The following is a 26503-nucleotide window of genomic DNA, read 5'->3' as shown; positions in this document are numbered from 1 at the left end:
AGAGTTAAGTGAGATGATGATGAGCAATATTTTTGAACCATTTATTATGTGCCGGAACTAGATGAAGCACTTCATATGCCTTACCTACCTATCACTACTATTTCCATTCCCCTAACAAGGAAAGTCAAGCTCAGAGATGCTAAGTCACATGTCCAGGGTCACACAGCTAAAATGAAGTAATCTTCTAACCATGATCACTCCTACTTCCCATTATGGCTCAAATTAACAGAATTGTCACTGAAAACACCCACCAACTTTCCCTGGAGACAACAGTCAAGCGTATTAACTAGAGCAAGAATTCTTCTATGAAGAATGCCCTTTAACATCTGTGAGGCATGCCATGGACTCAATGCAGCTCAAAAAGGAAGGGATAGGAATGGCACTACCATACATGGAACATCTACCAGGTGGTACCTAAACCCAGCTAACCTATGGCTGGATTTATGGGGGTTAAGGAGGCCCTGGACCCCAGCCCATCAGCACCCCACCCTCTCTTACCTCTAGAACCCATTTCTGGTTGGAAATTCTGCTGTTGTATCCCGCCCTGTTTGCAGTCTGTTCCTCCAAACAACAAAAAGAGAGCCCCTGGCTTCCTTAAACAGCGAAGCGACACAGCCAAACATGGATGAGAGCTTACCAGGGGTGGGGCAGAAGGATGCTCTGTTATTTTTATTTTCTTCCTACTCCCTGGGCCAAAGAATAGGAAAGCAGAAGCTCTTGTACCACAGATAAGAAAAATAATTCTCATACTCTGTGCATTTACTATATAGCAGGCATTGAGCGTTTGACATGCCTTACCTCACTTAATTCTACACTATAAAGCAGATACCAATATTGTCAATATTGTAGGGGAGTGTACAAGTGTAGGCTGAGTTCAAATCCTGGCTCCAGCATTTACTAGCTGGTGACCTTGGATGAGTTGATGAAGCCTTCTGTGTCTTGATTTTCTTATCTATAAAATGGGGAAATCACCACGACCACCTCGTTGGATTGTTGGGAGGCATAAATGAGTTGATGCAAGTTAGACATTCAGAACATCAACCCAGTAACATCTGGGTGCTATCACATTTTCTTCCATAGATATCTGAGGCAGCTGTAGAGTGGAGCCTTGCACCTGTCAGGCTGCAGGGTCACCCTACCTAGCCTATCAAGAGCAACACAAGGACTTCTCAGGATCATGGGCATTCAAGAATGCCCCCAACTGCCCTGCCTAAAAAAAAAAAAGTTTGAGGGCCAGGCGTAGTGGCTCCCACCTGTAATCCCAGCACTTTGGGAGGCCGAGAAAGGTGGATCATGAGGTCAAGAGATCAAGACCACCCTGGCCAACATGGTGAAACCCCATCTCTACTAAAAATTTAAAAAATTAGCTGGGCATGGTGGCGTGCGCCTGTAATCCCAGCTACTCAGGAGGTTGAGGCAGGAGAATCACTTGAACCCGGGAGGCAGAGGTTGCAGTGAGCCGAGATTGTGTCACTGCACTCCAGCCTGGCAACAGAGCGACACTCCATCTCAAAAACAGAAAAAAAAGAGTTTTGGAAGATGAATAGAAGTTTTCTGGGTGGACAAAACAAGGGAAGACAGTCTCTGCAAAGTGAACCACAGAACCAAAGAAACAAAAGTGGAAACAGTATGTGATCTACAAGGACTCGCTTTGCTGGCATGTGAACTGCAATGCGAATGCGAGAGTCGGAAGCCAATGTAAACAAAAGAGCAAATGGTAAAGCTCCTAGGCTAGTTCACAGCATTCTAGGATGGACCAAATGAAAGAACATACATGCAGGTGCTTCATGAACTGAAAGGATATTCTACAAATTCCAGTTATTAGAAATATTTTGGACATCACTAGATCAACTGTCAGATTATGAAGTGGTACAGAAAATTTAGATGTCTGATTATTTCTCTTAATCCACGATTTTAGAAATATTCACAAACTTGGATTTGCAATTTTAATTTTATCTCCCCATGCATGTGTGTATATATATATGTGTGTGTGTGTGTAATATATACATATAACATATCTATTAATATATATAATACATGTATATCTTGGTCAGCATGAGCCACAAGCCTTGGGGTAATAATTGCTTTTTGTGGTAGGCAGCATTCTAATTTGGCTCCAAAGATTCCTGCCCCATGGTGTTCATGTGCTGTATAATTTCCTCCTTTTAGAATGTGGGCCGGACCTGTGGTTATGATGGGCTGGTCCCTACCATTATTACATTGTGCTATGTAAAACTCCAGGGTAACAGACTGGAAAGAGATTCTCCACTGACCTTGAAGAATTAAACTGACATGCTGAGAGAGAGCCATGCTGCTAGTACCTGAGGGCAACCCTCAACCAAGAGCCAACAAGAAAACCAGGACCTCAGTCCTCCAACCACAAGGAACTGAAATCTGTCGACAGCCTCAATAGCTTGAAAGAAGATCCCAAGTGTCAGTGGGAATGCAGCCTGGCCAACACCTTGATTTCAGGCTCATGAGACCCTGTGCAGAGAACCCAGCTAGCCTATGGCTGGACTTCTGACCTACAAAAACTGTGAGATAATAAGTTTGTGGGTTTTAAGCCACTTAATTTTTGGTAATTTGTCACACAGCAATTGAAAACTAGTCCACCTTCCCACATTGCCAAGTCTATTTCCATCATCTCTTGGCTTGATCCCTTCCTTTCTAGATCCACAGTCCTCCGACTGTTCTTGAGAATCTTCACATCAAATGTTGGATGCAAACTCAGAGACTAGTAAATTTTTTTAAAAAATATTAAGAAGTACTTGCTTCTTAGTCTTTCTCGCTCCCTCTCTATTTTTATAAACATCCTTCCCGGAGCTTTTGAAAAAGCTGAAAACCATTTCCATTCTGTGTAAACTTAAAAGACCCCATATTCTAACCAACATGTTGAGGCAGGAGACAGAACTGAAAAATATTACTGTCAGAACAAGACCATAAATAATCATTACAGGCAATATCATTTTTATTCTCATAATAAAAAATATTTTGAAGTTGCTTCTCTAGCATCCATCTCCTTCTTCAACCAAAAGCTCTATGATATTCCTTTTGGGAACCCACCCCTGCCTCACTGTGTGGCAGCCATGTGGTTCAGTGGGATTGACCACTTCCTTAGTGACAGTGATGGTCCCTAGTGAAGTTGAGCCAATCAGGGCATACCATCCTATTGATCACACAATTTGATTGACTCAGTCATGGGCATGTTACCCAATTTGGACCAATGAGCTATGAGGTAGTATTGACTAGTGTCTTGATGAAAGAAGCCTTGTAGGTCTTCATGAGTGATTCTTCCTTTGGATGGTATGATGAAGACTTTAGTCCTGGAATTGTTGCCATCTTGATGGGAACCAGGAGAAGAACAAAGGCAGAACACAAAGAAGGGCAGAGCCAAGAGGAACCCAGAGAAATGGAGCCGGGTCCAGATGACCTCCTACCCTGGGATTGCACCTTGCCTGAAGTTAGACCTACTCTGGGATCCACAGTTATAGTGGCAAATACCTACTCTTTGAGCCTTAATCCAATTTTGGCTGGGTTTTCTGTTACTTGAAACTAAAAGCTTTCTATCTGATACACATGTCTTCCAAGAAAACGCAAGAAAATGAACTGAAAAGCGATTAGAATTTAGTAAGGTAGCCAAATACTAAATAAGTAAACCAAAATCAATAGATTTCCTAGGTGTCAGCAAAAAGTCAGCTCAAAAACATAATGGGTCCACCAAAAGATACAAGAACATTCATTGCAGCTTTGTTCCTGATAGCCCCAAACTGGGAACATCTCAAATGTACACTAATAGGAGAATCGATAAATTGTGTTTTACTCAGAAAATGGAATGCCTCACCACTATACTACATATACATTGATGAATTTCATAGACATTACATTGAACAAAAGAAATTAGATACCACGAGGTTTTTATATACTGTGTGATGTCATTTACATCAACTTCAAGTATACGTATAATAATTTATATGTATAATATATTTATCATAAAAATATACCTCTCACCATTTGCAGTCATGGGGTTAGAGGGTACTGAAGTTAGACAGAGTTGGGACCATAACCCTCTCTTCAAATCCATGTCCTGCTTTGCTCTGAACCCTTATGAAATGCTCTTAGGCTCTGAGTGACTTTCTAATGAAAACAGTCCCTTTAGCTTCAGGTCCTCACTCCTCAAACCACAAAGTTCAAATACAGGCCAAGAGACAGGCGGGTGCCTAACACCATGTGAGTCCTCAGTCATCTGCTCTTTTCTTTAGCTGAGCCACATTTTCTCCAAAAGCAACTCAGGCTGCTACATAATATTTTGTCTTCACCCCGAGGAAGTGTTAGCTCTTTGGAACTCCATCTCCATTTCAAAAGGTCTTGGCCTGTTTGCCTGGAACAAATGGACAGTGCTCTGCCTTCATCTTCTTTGACCTCTCAGTCATTTTTGACAAGCTTGTTCTCTCTCTCCTCCTTGAAAGGTTCTCCTCCCTTGAGCCCATGGCAGCCTCTCTCTTGGTTCTGTTGCTGGCTCACCCAGCAGCCCTCCTTAGTCTCCACTCCAGGCTCCTCCTCTTTCTGCTGATCTCTCAGTGTTGGGATTTCTCAAAGCCAGCTCATGACCACTCTTCTTTCCATCTACAAGCCCCCTCTGCATGTTCTCACTCCCATCACTTCCAAGTTCATTGGTTTTTTTGTTTGTTTGTTTTTTACAGTCTCGCTCTGTTGCCCAGGCTGGAGTGCAGTGGTGTGATCGCAGCTCACTGCAACCTCTACCTTTTGGGTTCAAGAAATTCTCGTGTCTCAGCCTCCTGAGTAGCTTGGACTACAGGCATGTGCCACCACACCTGGCTAATCAAGTTCATTGTTTATGCTCATGACTCCCAAATATATACTTCTACTCAGATATCACTCAACACTCAGATGACCTTATCAGACATTTACCCTTGACCCTCCTGCCCCAGCCACCTCACTCTCAACATCTTCATGCCATGTAATCCCCAACTTAGAAGATAACAGCAGCATTATCCAAACCACTGTTTACGTCAAATCAAAGACAGAATCGCTCGTGATTCCTCCCTTCCCTTTAGTCTCAAAATTCATTCCATTACTCCACCCATTCCAGCTCCAGCTTCCTCAAAAATTTCCCTTAAATCAACCCACTCATTCAGTTGCACGGCCTCTACCCCAATACAGGACATGGTCATCTCTCTTTGGACCTTTGCCCTGGCCAGCTTCCTTGTTTCCAAACCCAGCGGAAAGATCCCTCTAGATGAGGGAGAGATAATACCAGTAAACCTTCAGAAGACATCTGGGAGGCCAGCACCTGAGGCAACTACAGAGAAGCAGTTTTAAGTGGCCAGGGAACAGGATGGGTGAGGTGAGTAGGTGACAGGGAGGAAGCTAGAGAGGCACACAGAGGCTCTGAATGCCATGCTAGGCACCTTGAAGATTAATGTGAGGGCAGTGAAGAGCTGAGGAATGATTATAAATGAGAAAACGGCTTTGCAGGTATGCATTTCAGGCACAGGCGAGGCCTCTGGCCACAGTGAAGGTACACTGCATGGGGCCCGGCAGATAGCAGGGAAAATACAACCCTACAAAGTCACTACAACCAGCCAGCTAGAGGACTTTCATAAAGCTTAGTGTTTTGTTACTGTGGAGTAGAGCCAGAAACATTTCCCTTCCATAAACGACAAAGTCATAGTTCCTTTTTTTTAATACTCTGAAAGGGAAAGCATTAAGAAATGTTAGCCAATCATTATTAATTGTACCTTGGAGGAATCAGCTTGCATAGGCAAAGAGAGCAAGACAGGAGAAAAATAAATATGCAAAGAAAGCCTCTCTTCTAGACATTCTTCTTTTTCCCGCAGTTAAAAGAAAATGGAGCAAAACAGAGCCCTGAGCCCCTTGTCTATCTGCAGAAACAAGAGAAGAAAAGTAGAGAGGGAAGGGGCAAAATTCCTCCTACTCTTTTTATTCTTAAAAGTGGAGTTTTATAGATATTTGGAAAAATGAAACTCCAGGTTTTCAAATATGATTGTGGATTTGGGCAAAGCAATAACTTTGTTTTCTTTCCATATTTACACATTGGATCCCCATTGTCCTGTCAGCTGCTAATATGAAGAACATAATTTAATATAATTGGCATTGTGAAAATGGGATAAATTATTCATCCCTAAAGGACCCCTTGTCTGGATATAATTCCCATTTCACTGGCAAGGGCAGATAATACATGGTGGTTCAGACGGTGCAAAGTACAGATCATAAAAATTTAAAATACTACTTCCCAGGATTATCAATAATGAAGAGGTTCCCACATGGAGAGGTCCCAAGATTGGCAGGAACAATAAATAAAAGTGCAGAAGTGCTGACAAGGAGCAAGATTGTATTTTTATGAGCTGGACTTGCACAGTCTAAAAATAGATCTAAGCTCTACCCATCATCCCTGGAGCAAAGAGACAGGTTCAGAGCCAGGACAATGAACGGCTGGCACTGAATCCCTACTGTGAGCCAGGCACAGTGCCAGGTGCCCTGCTGATGTGGACTCATTCAATTCTCATAATTCTCCTGACAACATTCTCTCCAAGCCTCAGTTCTCTCCCTCAAAATCATTATTATTATTCCCATTTTTCAGATGAGGAAATTTAGCCTCTGAGAGTTCAGTCGCTTGCCTGTGATCAAATGACTGGCCTCGGGTTGAGCTAGATTCAAACTCAAGAATATCATACTCTTTCCTATTGATCATGGTTTTGGATTTTTTGTAAAGGTACCCACTACGTGCCTGGCACTGTGCCAAACACTTTACATCCTATATCTCAGCAAATCTTTTCCATCATTCTATGAGGTAAAGGTAATTATTCCCATTTTACAGATAAGGAGCCTGAGTCCTAGAGAGCAGAAATGACTTCATAACTTCACATGGCCACTAGGAGGCAGAGCCCAGACTTGAACCTAAGCTCAGTTCCAAGTGCCACCTAACACTTGAACTCTGATCCTGGGGAATCAAGACGTAATAGGGAGGCCATAAAAACTGTGGAATGAATGAGTGAACAAATAAATCCTATTTCTAAAGAGAGAGGGTGAAGTTGCCCAGATGGGGCCTGCATCCTTAGTTGGGAACTTTCCCCATTTGCACCTCTCGCTCCTCACTCCACACTCTCTCTTTGGATTCGAGTTTTTTCCTGGGCCCTTGAAGGTTGGTATTGGGCCCTGAACACAGGGTAAAATGTCAGTGCTCAAAAGACTTTAGTGGCAGTGTTGTCCAACCTCATCAATTCACAAATAGGGAGACTGAGGCACAGAGCGGGAAAGGGATTTGCCACAGGTCACACAGAAAGACTGAGTTGGAAGCAGGTCTCTAGTATGAATGCCAGCTCTCAGTCCAGAGCTCTTTCCATGGAATAAACTTTGTTTTTCTTGTTGGGCCTTTGCTTTGCTTTCTCAGAGGCAGTATAAAAGTTGGTCTCAAATGAACTATCTGCCTCAATAAGTCTATAACTTCCCACTTCTTTTTTTTTTTTTGAGACGGAGTCTTGCTCTGTTGCCCAGGCTGGAGTGCAGTGGCGCGATATCTCGGCTCACTGCAAGCTCCACCTCCCAGGTTCACACCATTCTCCTGCCTCAGCCTCCCGAGTAGCTGGGACTATAGGAAACTGCCACCACGCCCGGCTAATTTTTTGTATTTTTTTTAGTAGAGATGAGGTTTCACCGTGATAGCCAGGATGGTCTCGATCTCCTGACCTCGTGATCTGCCCGCCTTGGCTTCCTAAAGTGCTGGGATTACAGGCATGAGCCACCATGCCCTGTCAACTCCCCACTTCTATGGCAATGCATAGCATGGGGCAAGATGAGGTACTCTCCACAGGATCCTCTACGGGGGACTTCCAGCTCCTTCTGCTCTGAACAAAGGCAAGCTGCCTAGGCTGGAATCACTACAGTGGAGCCCATAGCTCTGCCACCTGGGTCTTCCACAGTCCAGAGGCCCAGGCCATGTCACTGTTCACTCTCCTTGCTGCCTGGGGTAGCCCTGTGACCTCCAGAAACAGGGAACCTGATTCTGGGACTAAATAGATAATGTTAAGAACAACAACAATAATAATTACACTGTTGCATTAAGCATCTACTATGTACTAGGCACTATGATAAACATTTGCTATGTATTTTCCTCATTTTATCTTTACAACAATCCTTAGAGAAAGATACTAGTGTCATGAGGAAACAGAGGGTCAGAGTGGTTAATAAACTTGCCCAGGGTCACAGTGCAAGTAGGTGGAGTTAGGATTTGAATTTAAACTGTGCTATTCTGACACCTCCCTGTACAGACAAAGACACTGGCTTCACAGTGATCTCCCTGTGTATCAAAGTGAACAAGTTACATCCATTCTCTGAGACCATTCACCGTCTGTGAAATGGGGGTGATTTTTTTTAATAGAAAATCTGAGGCCAGGTGTAGTGGCTCACATCTGTAATCCCAGCACTTTGGGAGGCCAAGGCAGGAGGATCAGTTGAGGCCAGAAGTTTGAGACTAGCCTGGGCAACAAGGCCCCGTCTATTAAAAGTCTTTAAAAATCAGCCTGGGTGTGGTAGCATGTGCCTGTAGTCCCAGCTACTTAGAGGACTGAGGCAAGAGGATTGCTTGAGCCCAGGAGTTCGCGACTGCAGGGAGCTATGTACAATCACACCACTACACTCCAGCTTCAGGACAACAGAGAGACCCTGTCTCTAAAAACAGATGAATAAAATTTGATGCATTCTTATGGTAAAAACAAAAAAAGATGAAAAGTATAGAATAAAATTCTTCAAATGGAACGCACCTACCCCAATTCCCATTTCCCAAACATTTAACAGTTTTCTGTGTGTCCTTCCAAAACTGTCTTATGAATTACAAGAATAAAACATGCTCACACTATGTGTGTTTCCCCAAATGGGATCACTCCACACCATTCTCTTTAAAGCTGTTTGGACGAAGCAGCATGTCTGTTATATCTTTCTATGCTGGCGCATGCAGATCAGCCTCATTCTCAAAACCTCTGCTTAGGATTCTGCATGCGTGCGCCAGAGCTCAGTTAACCAAGCCCTTCTCAGGGAAGAGTCCAGGTTGTTCCCAGTTCTTTTCAATATATAGTGGCCTTTGCATACTTGAAATATATACCCATAGGGTAACTTCCTACTAGTGAAAAGCACACCAGTCAAATGCTATCCACAGTTTACATTGTACAGACAATGTCAAAATACCCTCTGAAAAACACTGCATCACATTACATAACCAACAAGAGCGAACTGAGGACAAGTTTGCCCCAGTATTGTCAACATGAGGAAATATCCATTTTTTTGTGCCAGTTCGGTAGGTAAAAAAGTATTTTTGTTTAAAATTGTGTTTTTAAATTATAAGGCATTTTTTATTCCTTATAATTTTAAATTTTATGGCATTTTTATTGGCTTATAATTTTAAATTTTAAGGCATTTTTGTTATGATCAATACTGACATTTATACATCATTATCTATTTGCTGGATCTGCCTAGTCAGAGATGTTGTCCCAATTTGAGATGATTTATAATTCATCTCTTGAGATTCTCTGAAGAACCAGGGGGCTCTAGGGCCTGGAGCCTGCAGGGATGTGCATTTCTGTTGTTCCCTGGGGAAAGCCTACATTTCTCACATCCTGTGTCTCGGAGAGAAAAAGAAACCCTGCGGAAAGCCCAGAGAGAGGCCCAGAAGGCACATAGGCCTCAGTGACAGCCATAGGTCCCCTTTCAGGCCTCCCCTGCGTAGCATCATCAGGCCCCACACTGCCCCACACCCACCTGTGAAAAACCATCCTTCTCAGCATGCTCCAATTCTGCAGTCTCCTTCTAAACCTATCATCTTCAAGAGACATATTCTGGATGCCCAGTGAAAGAAAGGAAACTATCTGTGCTCTCCCTCAGTATGCCTTGCACTGAGCTGGGCCCATTAGACAACTGTCACACTGTTTCCCTCACCAGCACCCTCTGAGGTAGATATTATTGCCTGTTTTAGTGCTGAACAAACTCAAAGCCCAGAGATGCTAAGCAATGTGCCTAAAGCTACACAGTAAGTAAATAGCTTAGCTGAGATTTGAACCCAGGTCTCTAGGACTACGAAGTGCATGTGGCCTACTGTGCAAAATGTAAAGCATGTCACACATTAGTCATTAGTTTCTAAATATCTGTGTTCCTCTCCTCCCACAAGCAGGTAAGTGACCTCCTCCGAGATGCATAAAGACTTAATAATCAATAGAAAGAAAAGAAGTGTTTTCCCAGAGCACAGCTGCAGACTTGCCGATTACGGTTGCCCTGTGGCTCTGCCAAGGTGGGTTGTGCCTGTCTATGGTTTGCTTTCTGCAGACCTGCCACCCTTCCCAGCACACCTGCATGCAGATCTTGGCTGCATTGTTTTCCTTTGGTGCACCCTAGGACAGCCTTCCACCTGTCTGAGCCTGTTTCTGCACCTGTAAAATGGGGATTATGGTAGCAACGTCACAGAGGTTGTGGGGACACCTGGGTTATTGTGGCTACTTAGATGAACCAAAGGCAGCAAAGCACCAAAGGCATGTCCTGAAATTTGATGTCTGCAAACTAATGTTCCAGCTTCTCAGGAGCTTGCTCCCATGGCCTGGAGAAAGCCACCTAGATTTGAGTCTATTTCCTCAGCCACCAAGCAGAGAATTGAGTCCAGTTTTAAGCTAGGCAAGAGAGAGAATCAGCCAGTAATTTCCACTGCCCACTGCATGCCAGGCCTAAGGCTACCGAGATGATACAGCCTCAGGTCTAGCTGGGGCCTCAGGTCTAGCTAGGGCCTCAGGTCTAGTGGGAAAATGGAGCAGAGGAAGCAATTTCTCCTCCCAATCAACCTGGTACCACGTCTAAATACCACTAGCCTCCCCACCCCCCTGCCACTGCCCCACTATCCTCTCTTCCCTGAATGTAGCAGTGGCCTTCTAACTGATGCCAGACCTCCCATTCCTTTCTTGTACTCCCATATTGGGGGTGCTTCAGGCAACCCAGTCACCCCTGTTTTGGGGGACACTAATCTGGTGCTGCGTGGAGGACTGATTGGACAGAGAGAAGTAGAGGACGTCAGAAGACCAGGCATGAGACTGAGCCTGTTCCTTGTCCCTAGGGTGGCTCACAGCAATGAGGGCAATCTTCCAAAATCAAACTCTGATCCTGTGACTCTCCTGCTTTAAATAACTTTTGAAGAAAACAAACAAACCACATAAACTTGTGCCCACCCCACCTCATCTCTTAAGTCTCTCTCCACCATTTGACATCACCAGCCAATGTGGCCCCCTGATCGTTCCTCCACCCTCCTCAGGGCTCAGTTAGGCCTGTTGCCTGACTACCCTGTCATTATAATTAGGTCCCCTATATGTCTTATCTCTCCTTACATTACAACACCTTGTTCTTTCCTTAATAGCCCTTCTCACAATTTGCATCTATATGCTTTTATGTGTATGATGGATTGTTTGAAGTCTCTCTTTCTCATTGGACTGGAAGCTCCATGAAAGCAGTGGCCAATGCTGTCTTTTCATTGCTGTGTATCTATGGCCTAGCACAGTGCCTGGCTCACAGAGGGTATGCTACAAGACTTGCTGGATGGATGGATGGGTAGATGATGAACGGATGGGTAGATGGATGGATGGATCGGTAGATGGATGGATAGATGGACGATGAATGAATGAACAGGTACAACTACAGCTATACTTATCAGTGGTCGAGGAAGGCATTCAGGAGAGGTGCTGTCTGAACTGGATTTAGAAAGATTAATACTGACATCATACAAGCAAAGGAGCCAGAAGGGAATTCTGGGCAGAAGGAATGGCATGTTCATGGATGTGAAGGCATGGAACATCCTGGGGAGTATGCGACTCTAGGGCAGGGTTTCCCAACCTTGGCGCTGTTGACATTTGGGGCAGGATAATTCTTCCCAGGGGCAGGACTGGGGGACTTAGGTGTCCTGTACATTATAGGATATTTAGCACCATTCCTGGCCTCCACCCATAAAATGCCAGTAGAATCCTCCCTCTAGTTGTGACAATGAAAAATGTCTCCAGACATTGCTAACTGCCCCCCAGGGAGAGAGAACTGCACCCATGGAGCTGCTGCAGGTAGGTCTGGCATGCTGACATTCGAGGCACAATGTGGGAGTGAAAGGAATGGAGGCCAGCAGGCCAGATGGTGAAAGAGCTGGAGTGGCAAGGTCAAGATTCAGGGACGGGATGTTGTGGGGTGAGGAGATGCAGAAGGTTTCCATGGGAGAAGGACCAAGGCACAGCCCTGGGGATAGGCTTGGGGGCAGTGTGGAGGCTTGGGGACAGTGAGTCACATGAAAGGGAGAAGAGGCAGGAGGCAACTCAGGAGCCTGGTGCTCTTCCTTGAGGCAGACACCAGTCTCTCCAGCACCAGGCAGGGAGAGAGCACTGGGGCCTCTGGTGTTCTGTCTGGGGGAACAGTCCAGGTCCCTTCCAGGTCCAGGAGTCTGCCAGGGGGAGGGCTCAAGGGGCAGCCACGGATGAGGAAGCCTAGAGTTTGAGGAAGCACTCTCCCAGAATGAGAGACTTCTTACTGAAGGCAGTGCAATGCAGAAAAAAAAAGTTGGAACATCAAGTACACTGAGGTTCCAACCCTAGCCCTTCCACTCTTCATCTGTAAAGTTTAGGCAGGCCATTATATTGTCCTGAGCTTCAGTTTCCTCATCAGTGAAATGGGTGCACTGAGATCTGCCTCACAAGGCTACTGGGAAGATTAACTGAAATAACCTGAATGCCCTGCATAGTTCCCTCCCTATCCTGGAACAAGTCTTCAGACACATTCCACAAGAGGACTCCAGCTAGCCTTCAGAAGCTGTTCTCTTGAAATTCAGATTTCATACTACTAAAGGATACTTAGAATACTGATTTTCAGTATTACAAGCATACTCTGTATTTTACATTTTCAAAAAGAAAAGCTATGATCTGACACTGGGGTCAAATATCCTTCTTTCTGATAACCATCTTAGCTTCAAATACTCACCATCTGACTGGAGCCTAACCAAAGGGCTGACAGCTGACAGCTGTGTCAGGGCTCACTCTGCCTCTTCTACAAAAGTCCTGTAAGTGAGTCCCAAAATTAGCGTCCCCATTCTATACACTAGAAGACTGACGCTGAGGCAACTTAAGAAACTACCCTCCAAGTTCTTAGCCAAAGCAGGCTGGTAAGAGTTGGAGTGGGATTTGAACCCACGTAAACAGGTGGCTTCAGAGTCCTTGCTTGTCATCTGGACACTATTCTAAGCATTTAGAGGACCTTTGGCTTCATGAGCAAAATTTACTTTTAACACATCTCATGTCAGGGAAACAATATAATTACTCTTGTAAAATTCTAAAATCTAAATATTAGCACAGAAAACTGATAATACAATTTCCCACTCAGAGAAGACAGAGCTAAGAGAGGGGAATGGAGCGCACTGTGGTTCAGTGGCTGAGCTTGAGCCACAGACCACACCTGGGGACTCCCAGGCTGGCTCACTCCTCATTCCTGCTGAGGTGGAAGGTTCTGGAACAGCACTGCCTGGGCTCTACGTCCAGGATGCTTTCCCAGCTATTTGCTGTGGGGAGCTACTTTACCACTCTGTGTCTGAGCTTCTGTAAAATTCAGACCAACGTAGTGACCCCCTCACTGGGGCCTATTAATTCCTGAGAAGAAGAAAGAAAATTGCACGCATGTGTGAGTGATTGTGTGTGTGTGTGTGTGCGCACGCGCGCATGTGCGCGTGCACATATAGCTTAGAATTTAGGAAGCACCTGAAAAATGGTGATGCTATTCTCTTGTAGTTTTGTTTTTTGTTTTTTTTTTTTTCTGAGACAGTGTCTCGCTCTGTTGCCCAGGCTGGAGTGCAGTGGCACAATCTCGGCTCACTGCAAGCTCCGCCTCCCAGGTCCACGCCATTCTCCTGCCTCAGCCTCCCAAGTAACTGGGACTACCGGCACCCACCACCACGCCCGGCTAATTTTTTTGTATTTTTAGTAGAGATGGGGTTTCACCATGTTTGCCAGGATGGTCTCGATCTCCTGACCTTGTGATCTGCCCGCCTCAGCCTCCCAAAGTGCGGGATTACAGGCATAAGCCACCACGCCTGGCCTCTTGGAATTTTTTTTTTACCAGGCACTTTACGTATGATGCCACATCTAACTTTGTTCTTACCATTGTGAGGTAGATGTGATCCTCCCCATATCAAAAAACAGGAAACTGAGGCCGCCCTGGTGAAAGACTGTGTGATGACAATCAGAGTGTCAAACTGGTGCCCTGGATCTTTCAGGATAATTGGCTTCACGTTGCACACATGCAGGCCCACTATGAGAGACAATGCATTATCCTTCAGGCTTTGGGACAGCTTCTGGTATACCTGGACTAGATACTCAATGGTTATCAGACGTGCCTCCTCTCTCAAGGAAAGAATAAAGCCCTGGGAGGTGAGTGGGAGAGTAAGGGGGGACAGAGACCATGATAATCTCTAGATGACCTGCAGGCATGTAGAATGCTAGGGGAAAGATGACCTCATCACAATCCCTTTTCTTTTCACACCTCTTAAAGACATGCAGATCTGCAAGGCTATAGCTGTTGGCCTCACAAAGCCCCAAGAGAATATCCCTCCTTTCTCCTACCCAACTTCTACTTATATCTGGGTTCAAACTGCAACATTTCTACTTACTCCTTCTGTGAGCTTGGATAACTCACCAAATTTTCATCTATAAACATGAATGAATAATCCCTGACTCCCAGGGTTAACGCACACCTAAAACAATGGTCCTCAACTTTGGCTGCATGCAGGAGTCACCTGGGAGATTTCATTCATATTAATGCCTAGGTCTCACTCTCAGAGACTCTGATACAATTGTTCTGGGTCATGGCCTAGAAAGCAGGAGTTTCACAATCTCCCCAGGTGATTCTAATATGCAGTTGAAAACCAAGAAGCTCTGATATACATGTAGCACATGCTCTATTAATACTGCTCCTTCTCATTGCTTTAGTGTTAGTTGCCTGTTCAGAATTTATCTTTAAAGGCTTTACCAGTTCCTTAGGATGGCTCTTAAGAATTCTCTCTGTCTGCCACCCCACCCCTGCACGTTCTCCTATTGACAATCTCTGCACTTTCAAAACAAATGATTCAACCCCTGGCCAATCAGCAGCCCATTTATCTAGCTTTGGCTCCTCTTCTGTTGATTGGTTGAAGCCAATTGGTTAAGACACACAATGCCCTCCTGCAGATGCCAATGGGAAATCAAACAGATGGAATAATCCATTCAGCCAGGAAACTCCATCATTAGCCTCCAAGTCTCTCCCTTACCGTGTACAAAAGCTCACATAATAAAACTCCAGGTTGTCTCAGGTGGACCTGAAATGATACTATTTCTCCCTTCTGTGTCCATAACCCCCATCCCACATTTGTGTGAATGCCCACCTCCATTCTTCATAGACTACTCCCATGTCAGGAGATGTGCCATCAGCCAGTCACTCATTTCCAGCCACGCCTCCCCAAAAGACACTCTCCTGCAGTCATGCTGCTCCCCAAAGCTCTCCATGCTTTGCATATATGTGCCCTTTGCCTTAAAAATGCCTTCCCTTCCCCACTCCATGGTCTGCCAGGAAGGGTTTTTACTCACCTTTAAAAGCCCAATTCAAATGCTCTCTCCTGCAGTTTGCCTAACCTGTCCTCCCAGTCCCATTCCCAAACCCTCTCCACCCCAACAGAATTTAGTTGTTTCCACCTGTGCATCCTCACAATCTTTGTAATGCTCAGGTATAACATTTACCAGGATGAATTAGATTAATCTGTCATACTAGAAAAGGGTTTTGTAATTTTGTCTTTTTATAACCAACTCCTAATATAGGGACAGGGCCTTAGCAGGTACAAACTGAATGCTTGTTGGAGTGAATCCAATCCTCTGTCCTCAAATCTATACCTGTCAATTTTGGAAAGACCTTCCCAAAATAATCAAGATGAATTTTCTGTCACCATCTAGAAGCTTATCAGTATTCACCAGCTGTAAGAAAACTTTAACAAGGAAAGATCAATTTGCTTGCCCATTTATGCAGATATGAACAAAAAATGAATAAACACTTACCATAAATCTGAAATAACACAAGAGATGTCCTGGCTCTGAAAGGAATAACTACATTTTACAAGAATGGGAGCACATTTGGCAGATAAGGGAATGAAAGGATTTGGGGGGTGGAATTTTTTGCTGCTTTATTTCCTGAGATGGGGGGATCCTGGGGGCTGATGAGAGCAAGAGGACCTGCTTTACCTTTTCTGGAGCAGGCAGCTGTAAGTGATTAACCTCCAAGGGAGTGATGAGAGGGACGGTCTGGAAGCCATCCTCAACTGAAGGCGGCTTGGTTCCCTTCTCGCTGGGGTTACTGTTCAGCTTCACCATCCTTACGCCTTTCTTCCCAGACCTAAGGCAAGCAGTGGGATTCTGGTTACAGCAGGAGGTGAGGCAGAAATAGAGGGCTGACGACAGAGAAAATAGCACTGTCCTCAACAGCTCCACTCAAGTGGCTTTCAATCTAGTGATCAGTCATTGATCTTCCACTAGATTTCCTGACATGATTCCCATTGTCCAACAAAACTTCTTTAATCATCAAAATATGCCACCTTCCCATGGGGTTCAACAGCACTCAAATTTAAGGAATTCAAGGAAAATCTTAAACCTACACACAAAAAATACAAGTGTAAAACAAATACCCAAGACACTAGAGCTAAAGTGCTCACAAAATGCCAGTAAAAAGATTATACTTAGTGCAAAATGAAGTCCTATTATACCACTCCCCCACCCGTAGTATGATAAATTTCACCTCACCACTCTGGTTGCTATTCTATTATGTTGGTTTTCCATCAGCAATACCCTAAAACACAATAAATACATTCAAGGTCTCAATGTGTACCCTGTTACATCATATGTGGATTGTACATGAGGTGCAATTTCCTAAAATAAAAACAAAAAAAAAAGGCTAGCTTGAACCTGATCCTGTTAATTCAGCCATGGAATGCCTCCATTTCCTCAATAGCGAAGGGCCATTATTTTTTTTGGTTCCATGGAAAGTTAGTAGCCCCCATATTGCAGGATTGCCAACTAAATAAATAAATCACATTTATTCATCTCCAGATCCCTTAGAAGTCAAATGGTTCTCCCCTCCCACCCCCAGAAGCCCAACACAACTGAATTTCTTCTCTCAATCCTGCTGATGGAACGTTTAGACAAAACAGGGTTGTTGTGGGGGTGAAAGGGGTTGGAAGATATTGGGGAGTGGTTATAGCAAAAACAAATGCCTACTTACTGTGCTGCACTCGTGGGGGGTCAGAGCAGATTCAAGCCAATTTGAAGAGGAGGAGGACGGCCAGGAGTCCTCCCTCCTCAGCCCGAGCTTGTGGTGCTGAAAGGACAGCGCCTCGCGTGTGTCTGGATCGGAGCTTCTGAGAGCAGGCGTGAGCGAGCAGGGAAGAGCTCCTGGCAGCTGCCTGCCTGCTTGCTCGCTCGCGCCCCCTCCTACCGGGGAACGCGCTCCCACACCATCTGTCATCTGGCACCACCTGCTGTTTCTAATGCATGGCCACAACCACTGCATGGGACAAAATGGTTTCAAGAAAGTGGAAGGGATTTTGGCCACATCAAAAAAAAAAATTATATGCACCATATAACAAGTAATCCTTGAGCCTTTGGAAAAACTGGAAAAGCAGGCACATTCATTAGGAGAAGGGATGCCTCCTAAGACCTTCCAGAACAATATCATAAAACAGAATAGTTCAAGACCTCTGCTGTGCTCTGACCCTGTGGTCAGGACAGAAGGGAAATACACTTATTGTGTATCTTTCATGCAGTGGGCACTTTTCCAGCCTCTTTCAGACTATCTCCCTCATTTGCAAAATGGTGTTTCTAATAGTACACACATGATGGGGTTAGTACAAAGCATGAAATGGGATAGCATAGGGAATGCATGTAGTACAGAGCAGGGACTATGGCAAGCACTGTATTCACATTAGCTACTACACTCAACATTGCACCGTGATCATACAGGTCAGCCACGGTAACCAGAGCTGGAATTTGAACCCTGATCGGTGGCCACCAAAATTTGTATCCAGCCCAGGACATTACACGGCTTCCAAGTTGGTGCCTGGAATCAGAGAGGGCAAAGTCCTAGTGTCGGCTCTACCAAATTCTGGCTGTATGGATTTTTGACATTTTGCATTCTTTAAACCTCCATTTCCTTATCTCTGGTGTAAGAATAATAATATCTCTCTTGCAGAGTGATTGTAAATATGAGAAGAGATTGTGCTCAAGGAAACCCCTTATTACTTAGGGACAAGGTTCTGAATGGCTGAATTATTTCATCTCTGAGGATTGCTCATAGATTCTCTTCAAATCCTCTGAGGTCAAGGCTGTTGCCACTGTTTTCACTAAGCTGTGGTTCAAGTCACTGATGGTTGTTCATTCCCAGCTGCAGTGCTGCTTATGATGCACCTCATGAGGCCCAGCTGTCTTGGCATTTGTAATAGGGTCCCCTTTTGCTTTCAAAAGTATTCTAGTTTATGTGATAAGTTGTTAGGTCACCCTAGTTAGTGCTCATGTGCTGAGCATACACTCTACTAGCTAAAAGGTCAGGAGAAAACTTAATTATTATATATATTGTTCAGTAATGAAACGTGTGGGGGGGGGCACGTGTGTGGAGAGACAGAGAGAGAGAGATTCTCTAAGACAACAAAGGCTAGCACATCTGAGCTGCACAGGGCTATATTAATAGAAGTAGGCAGATATATGATATGGGAGTGTCCCAATAAATGTTAGTCCTCCACTCTCTTCTCTCCAAAGACCTAGATGAGTTTTCAGGTGCAATCATTGTGACAACACAATGTGGATAACCACGTGGAGTCAATTGTGAACACTTGTGTTTAATCTTTTTCCTCCAAAGGAAAAAGAAATTCCCTTTGACATGTCTTGTGATTGATTCACACATAGAAATCACACTTTTAATAATTTCAAGCCAAGCTTCTGCACAGCAAAGGAAATAATTAACAGACTAAAGAGACAGCCTACAAAATGGAAGAAAATATCTGCAAACTATGCATCTGACCAGGGGTTAATACCCAGAATATATAAGAAACTCAAACAACAGCCAAAAAAAAATCTGATTTAAAAATTGGCGGCTGGGAGCCGTGGCTCATGCCTGTAATCCCAGCACTTTGGGAGGCCGAGGCAGGTGGATCACAGGGTCAGGAGTTCGAGACCAGCCTGACCCCGTCTCTACTAAAAATACAAAAATTAGCCAGGAGTGGTGGTGCATGCCTGTAATCCTAGCTACTCGGGAGGCTGAGGCAGGAGAATCACTTGAACCTGTGAGGCACAGGTTGCAGTGAGCTGAGATCACACCACTGCACTCCAGCCTGGGCAACAGAGCGAGACTCTGTCTCAAAAAAAAAAAAAAAAAAAAGGCAAAATACCTGAATAGACATTTCTCTAAAGAAGACATACAAATTGCTAACATGTGTATGAAAAAGGGCTCAATGTCCCTAATCATCAGGGAAATGCAAATCAAAACTACAATGAGATATCACCTCGTCCCAGTTACAATGGCTATTATTAAATACAAAAATAACAAATGCCATCATAAACATGGAGACAGGGGAACTATTATACACTGTTAGTGCGAATGTAAATTAGTACAGCCATTAGGAAGAACAGTGTGGAGGTTCTTCCAAATTTAAAAATAGAACTACCATACGATACAGCAATTCCACTACTGGATGTTCATCTAAAGGAAGGGAAATCAGTCTGTCAAAGAGATATTTGTACTCTCATGTTTATGACAGCACTATTCACAATAGCCAAGATATGGACTCAACCCAAGTGTGCATTTGACAAATAAATGGATAAAGAAAAGGTGATATATATATATACACAATGGAATACTATTCAGCCACAAAAAATAAATTCTGTCATTTGTGGCTACATGGATGAACCTGGACATTCTGTAAAATGAAATAAGCCAGGCACGGAAGGACAAATACTGCATGATCTCACTAATGTGAAATCTTAAAAAAAAAGTTAATCTCATAGTAGTAGAGAGTAGAATAGTACTTAGCAGTGGCTGGAGATAGTAGGGAGTGGGGAAGAAGGGGAAGAGATTGGTCCAGGGGTACAAAGTTACTGTTAGACAGGAAGAATAAATACTGCTGTTACCTTATTCCTTCTATATAATCAAAATTTTGTATCCTTTGACCAATGTCTTCCCCCTACCCCCAGTCTCTGATAACCACCATCTCTTCTCTACTTCTAAGTTCAACTTTTTTAGTTCCCACCTATAAGTGAGACTACATGATATTTGTCTTTCTGTGCCTGGCTCATTTCTTTTATTATTATTATTATTATACTTTAAGTTCTAGGGTACATGTGCACAACATGCAGGTTAGTTACATATGTATACATGTGCCATGTTGGTGTGCTGCACCCATTAACTCGTCATTTACATTAGGTATATCTCCTAATGCTATCCCTCCCCCCTCCCCCTACCCCATGACAGGCCCCGGTGTGTGATGTTCCCCTTCCTGTGTCCAAGTGTTCTCATTATTCAATTCCCACCTATGAGTGAGAACATGCGGTGTTTGGTTTTTTGTCCTTGCGATAGTTTGCTGAGAATGATGATTTCCAGCTTCATCCATGTCCCTACAAAAGACATATTATCTTTAAAAATTAGCAAGGAAAAAAAGTAAGAGTAAACAAATATGAGTTGTCACATTTATTGTTGTTATCTGTGACAGTGACTTTTAAAAAGGAGGAGAAAATATTGTCCACAATATTGGCTACTGTATAATGTGGACCCATTGCTTAAGGGACCTATATATTCATTTTTGATATATTTGTTAGTTCTGTAATAAACATACAGTACCCGCTATATGGCAGATAACCAGGGATATGCATTATGAACAAGATGGGGACATAATAATTCTGGAAGGAATATATTACTAACCCCATTTTATAGAAGAGACAACTGAGACTCAAAGGGGGTTAAATAACTTATATAACATCATAGCTGTGAATCCTTTCCATCAGTAAAACTTATTTGGTTAATGAGAACCCAATAAAGTGAGGACTGTGCCTGTTTTGTTCACCATGTATATCCAGCATGTCACCTATTGCCAGGTAAAGAGAAGGTGTTCAATAAATATTTTTAAATAAAAAAAATCTGCTGTTACACTGCACAGTAGGGTAACTATGGTTAACAATATTGTATTGTATATTTTAAAAGAGCTAAAAGAATTTTGAATGTTCTCATACAAAGAGATGATAAATAAATGAGATGAACATGCAAAATACCCTGATTTTATCACTGTAGAATGTATACATATATCAGCCAGGCACGGTGGCTCACACTTGTAATCCCAGCACTTTGGCGGGCTGAGGCAGGTGGATCACCTGAGGTCAGGAATTCAAGACCAGCCTGGTCAACATGGTGAAATCCTGTCACTACTAAAAATACAAAAATTAGCCAGGCTTAATGGCAGGTGCCTATAATCCCAGCTACTTGGAAGGCTGAGGCCGGAGACTCACTCGGACCTGGGAAGTGGAGATTGCAGGGAGTAGAGATCGTGCCACTGCACTCTAGCCTGGGTAACAGAGTGAGGCTCCGTCCCAAAAAAAAAAAAAAAAGAATGTATACATGTATCAAAACATCACACCATCCTCCATATAGATGTACAATTATTATGTGTTAATTAAAAGCAAAATTTCAAAAAATAATTTCAAGCCAGTGGTATTGAGTTTAGTAAGGTCCAAGCCTGTCTCAAGGCAGTGGGAAATTCAGGTCTCCTGATATGTGAGGCCAGGAGAGAAGCTGCAGGAAGAAACAGAGGGCTGAAGTGATATGGGAAATTTTCTCCTGGTTGGCAAGGTCCTATTTTTTCTTCTTCCAGCTATTTTGAAATATACAATCGATTTTTATAAATTATAGTTACTCTACTGTGAGGGGTTCTTAATACAATAGACTATTATGGTATAATAGACTATTTTTCTGCTACGTAATGATCTTTTTTTTAAGAGACAGGGTCTCGTTCTGTCACCCCCACTGGAGTGCAATGGCACAATCCTATTATAGATCACTGCAGCTTCGAACTTCTGGCCTCAAGTGATCCTTCTGCCTTGGCCTCCCAAAGCACTGGGATTATAGGCATGAGCCACCTATGCCCGGCCTGGAGTTCTTTAAAATATGTTTGTAGTTGAAAACAAAACTTATAACATCTTCTGATGAGGTATTCAATGTATGTAGAGTGATATATAAGACAACTGCAATACAAAGAATTGAGGCTAAAGGGACCAATATGGTGGGAATGTTTCTATATTCTACTTGAAGTGGCAAAAGTAGGCAAAGTTAAATTTTTCTATTGTTATCTCTAGGGCAAACAAAAATATACAAAGAGATATAGTCAAAATGCAATAGATCAAGTGAGATACAAAAAAAGTTCCAAAAGAAGGCAGAAAAGGAAAAGGAGAAGAACAAAAAAATTAGGGGGCAGAAGAAAACGAATGATGAAACAGTAGACTTCAAACATACCAGTAATTACATTAAATGTAAGTGGGCTAAACAAACTAATTAAAAAGTTTGTCAAAATGGAGAAAAAACACAAACCAAATATATGCTGTCAACAAGAAATTCACTTCAAATATAAAAATATAAGTAGATTCAAAGTAAAAGTATGGACTCTGGGCTTTCAGCTCAGAGGAAAACAAAGTGCAACCTTCTTCTGTCATGCAGCATCTGATTTCATATAACACCAGCCACCTTTTCCATGCCATCCAGGTTCAAGCACACCAAGATCAAAGTTGTATACCTGAGGTACACTGGTGGGGAAGTCAGTGTCATGCCTGCCCTTACCCCTGAGATCAACTCCATGGACCTGTCTCCAAATAAATGTTGGTGATGACATTGCCAAAAAAGCTAGTGACTGGAAGACCCTAAGGATTACAGTGAAATGAACCATTCAGAACATGCAGGCCCAGATTGAGGTGGTACATTCTGCCTCTGCACTATCGTCAAAGTTCTCCAAGAATCGCTCTGTGACAGAAAACAGCAAAAAAACAGTAAGCAGAGTGGAAATATCATTTCTGTTGCAATTGTCAGCATTTCCCAATGCAGCACTGATATTTAGCTAGAGAAATCTCTGGAACTCTTAAAGAGCTCCTGGAGACTGCCCACAAACTGGTGGACTGCACTATTGATGGCTACCACCCTCGTGGCATCATAGATGACATCAACAATGGCATAGTGGAATGTCCAGCTAGTTAACAACAACAAAGGAAAATATTTAAATGAAGCATCATTTGACAACAACAACAAACAAAAAAACAGTAAAAGGATGAAACAAGATACACCAATGTAACATTGACCAAAAGAAAGCTGGAGTAGCTATATTAATATCAAACAAACTATCCAGAGCAAAGAAAAGAGAGATAAAGAGGGACATTACACATAATAAAAGGTCAATTCACTAAGAACACATAACAATCCTAAATGCGTATGAACCTAATAACAAAGCTTCAAAACACATGGACCAAAACCTGACAGAACTAAAAAGAGAAACAGACAAAACCACAATTATAGTTGGAAACTTCAATACTTCTCTCTCTTTAATTGACTGATAGGGCAAACAGAAAATTCAGGAATATTAACATTCTGGACTGGATAATTATGGTGAGAGTTGTGGGGTAAGGCACTTCTGTGTATTGTAGGATGCTTAGCAGCATCTCTGGTTTCTACCTACCAGATGCCAGCAGCATCCCCTCCTAAGCTGTGATTATCAAAATGTCTCCAGATACTGACAAATGTCCCCTGGGGGAAGTGGGGGAAAATCATTCTCAGTTGAGAACCACTGCTATAGGAGAACAGAACATCATCAATTAACTGGATCTAACTGACATTTATAGAATAATTCACCCAAAACAGGAGAATAAACATTTATTTTTAGTGCATATTAAAAACATACCAAGATAGACCATATCCCGAGTTATAAAACAAACCTGAAAAAAATTTAAAATTGAGATAATACAAAAAAACTGTTCTCTGACTATAATGGAATTAGATAAAAAATCAATGACAGAATAGTAACAGGAAAGTCTCCAAACAGAAGTTAAACAACATTGTTAGAAACAATTCATATATCAAAAAGAAAGTCTCAAGAAAAATGAGAAAATATTTTGAACGGAACAAAAATGAAAATACAAGATATCAAAATTTGGGGAGTGCAGCTTTAGTAGTAATGAGAGATAAATTTGCAGCATTAAATGTGTGTATTATAAAAGAAGAAAGATTTCAAATAAATAATCTAACCTTTCAGCCAGAAATAAGAAGAGCAAAATAAACCCAAAGCAAACAGAAGGAAAGAGATAATAAACAGCAGAAATCAATATAATTGAAAACAGAAAAACAATGGAGCAAATCAACAAAGGCAAAAGTTGGTTCTTTAAAAAGATTAGTAAATTTGGCTGGGCAGAGTGGCTCATGTCTATAATCCCAGAACCTTGGAAGGCCAAGGCAGGAGGATCACTTGATCCCAGGAGTTCTAGATGAGCCTGGGCACCATAGTGAGACCCCATCTCTACAAAAAATTTAAAAATTAGTTAGGCATGGCGGCATATACTTGTAGTCCCAGCTACTCAGGAGGCTGAAGCGGGAGAATCACTCAAGCCAGAAAAGTCGAGGCTGCAGTGAGCTGTGATAGAGCTACTGCACTCCAGCCTAGGTGACAGAGCAAAACTCTGTTTCAAAAGAATTAAAATTTAAATTTAAAAATTAGTAACTTTGATACACCTCTAGAAAGACTGACAAAGAGAAAAGACAGAACACACAAATTACTAACCTTGTGAATGAAAGAGGCGCTAACACTACAGAGCATGAAGAGATTAAAAGGATAATAAGAGACTACTACAAACAATGCTATGTACATAAATTTGATAAAGTAGATTAAATGGGCCAATTTCTCAAAAACCACAAACTAGCAAAACTTACTGAAGATGAAATGATAATCTGAATGATAATCCTAACTATTAAGGCAATTGAATTTGTAGTAATTTTCCCCCAAAAAGGAATCTTCAAACCAGACAGTTTCACTGTGAGAACACATATTTTAAAAAAAAATCTATACAATCTCTTCTAGAAAACAGAAGAAGAGATAAACAGTTCCCAATTTATTCTATGAGGACAGCATTACTCTCATACCAAAACCAAAGACAGTACAAGACAAGAAAAACACAGGCCAATATGCCTCATGAATATAGGTGTAAAACTTTTCAACAAAATATTAGAAAATCAAATCCAGCAACAGACAAAAAGAATAATACACCATGGGCTTTATCCTAGGAGTAAAATTGATGAAGAGAAAAACATTTAATAAAATTTATGTCCATTCACAATAAAAACTCTCAGCAAACTTGGAACAAAATGAAACTAAGCCTGATAAAGGACATCTTAAAAATAAAATAAAATTTGGCCAAGCATAATGGCTCATGCCTGTAATCACAGCACTTTGGGAGGCAGAGGTGGGAAGATTGCTTGAGGCCAGGAGTTTGAAACCAGCCTAAGCAACATAGTGAGACCCCCATCTCTGCAAAAAATTTTAAAATTAGCATTATGTGGTACTTAATGGTAAAAGACAAAATGCCTTCCTCCTAATATCTGAAACAAAGCAACACTCCCACCACTCTTACTTAGAAGTGTACTAGCCAGTGCAATGAAGCAAGAAAAATTAATAAGAGGCATACAGATTGGAAAGGAAGAAATAAAACTATCCTTATTTGTAGAGAACATAATTGCTTGCATTAAAAAAAAAGAGAGATCTATTTTTTAAATACCTTGAACCAATTTAATATGTGAGTTTAACATTCATGAATATATGAATGTGCACAAATTAATCAATCATATTTCTATTTACCAGAAATGAATAATTAGAAATCAAAATGTTTTTTACAATACCATTTACAATAGTTCCCCAAAATAAAAAACCTTGGTATAAATCTAGCAAAATACATACAGGGTCTGTATAGTGAAAATTACAAAATGCTTAAGAAATATCTTAAAGGCCTAAGTAATTGAAGAACACCAAGTTCACTAATTGGACATTCAACATAGTAATGATGTCGAATCCATAAAAATTGATCTATGGGTCAATTTTCAATTCTAACCTCTGGCAGAAATTTTTGTAGATAAGGTTATTCCAAAATATATATAGAAAGGCCAAATAACTATAATAACCAAAACAATTATTTTTAAAAAGTAAATGAAATTGAAAGAATCACACTATCCAATTTTAAGACTTACTATAAAGTTACAGTATTTTATACATCACTGTAATGGCAATGGGATAGATATGTAGATTAATAGGAGAGATGAGAGAGCACAAAAATAGACCCACACAAATATGGCCAATGGATTTTTGACAATAGCGCAAATGCAATTCAGTAGAGAAAAG

At 42.2% G+C, this 26503-nt stretch overlaps 1 protein-coding gene across 1 annotated transcript in view; it reads right to left on the bottom strand.

The window, feature by feature from the left end:
- NSG2 (neuronal vesicle trafficking associated 2) overlaps nucleotides 1-17786 on the bottom strand; it is a 64001-nt gene extending 46215 nt beyond the window's left edge. Inside the window, exons 1-2 of the mRNA XM_024247089.3 lie at nucleotides 17329-17786; nucleotides 16296-16446 (exon numbers count right to left, since the gene is read on the bottom strand). Coding sequence (XP_024102857.1) covers nucleotides 16296-16424 — 129 coding nt within the window. The 5' untranslated portion in view covers nucleotides 16425-16446; nucleotides 17329-17786. The remainder of the gene's footprint in view (nucleotides 1-16295; nucleotides 16447-17328) is intronic.
- Nucleotides 17787-26503: the final 8717 nt, after the last annotated feature.

This window comes from Pongo abelii, chromosome 4, assembly GCF_028885655.2.
Source record: "Pongo abelii isolate AG06213 chromosome 4, NHGRI_mPonAbe1-v2.0_pri, whole genome shotgun sequence".
Lineage (NCBI taxonomy): Eukaryota > Metazoa > Chordata > Mammalia > Primates > Hominidae > Pongo > Pongo abelii.
The sequence above is the reverse complement of the archived record's forward strand: the minus strand, read 5'-3'. Positions and strand labels throughout refer to the sequence as shown.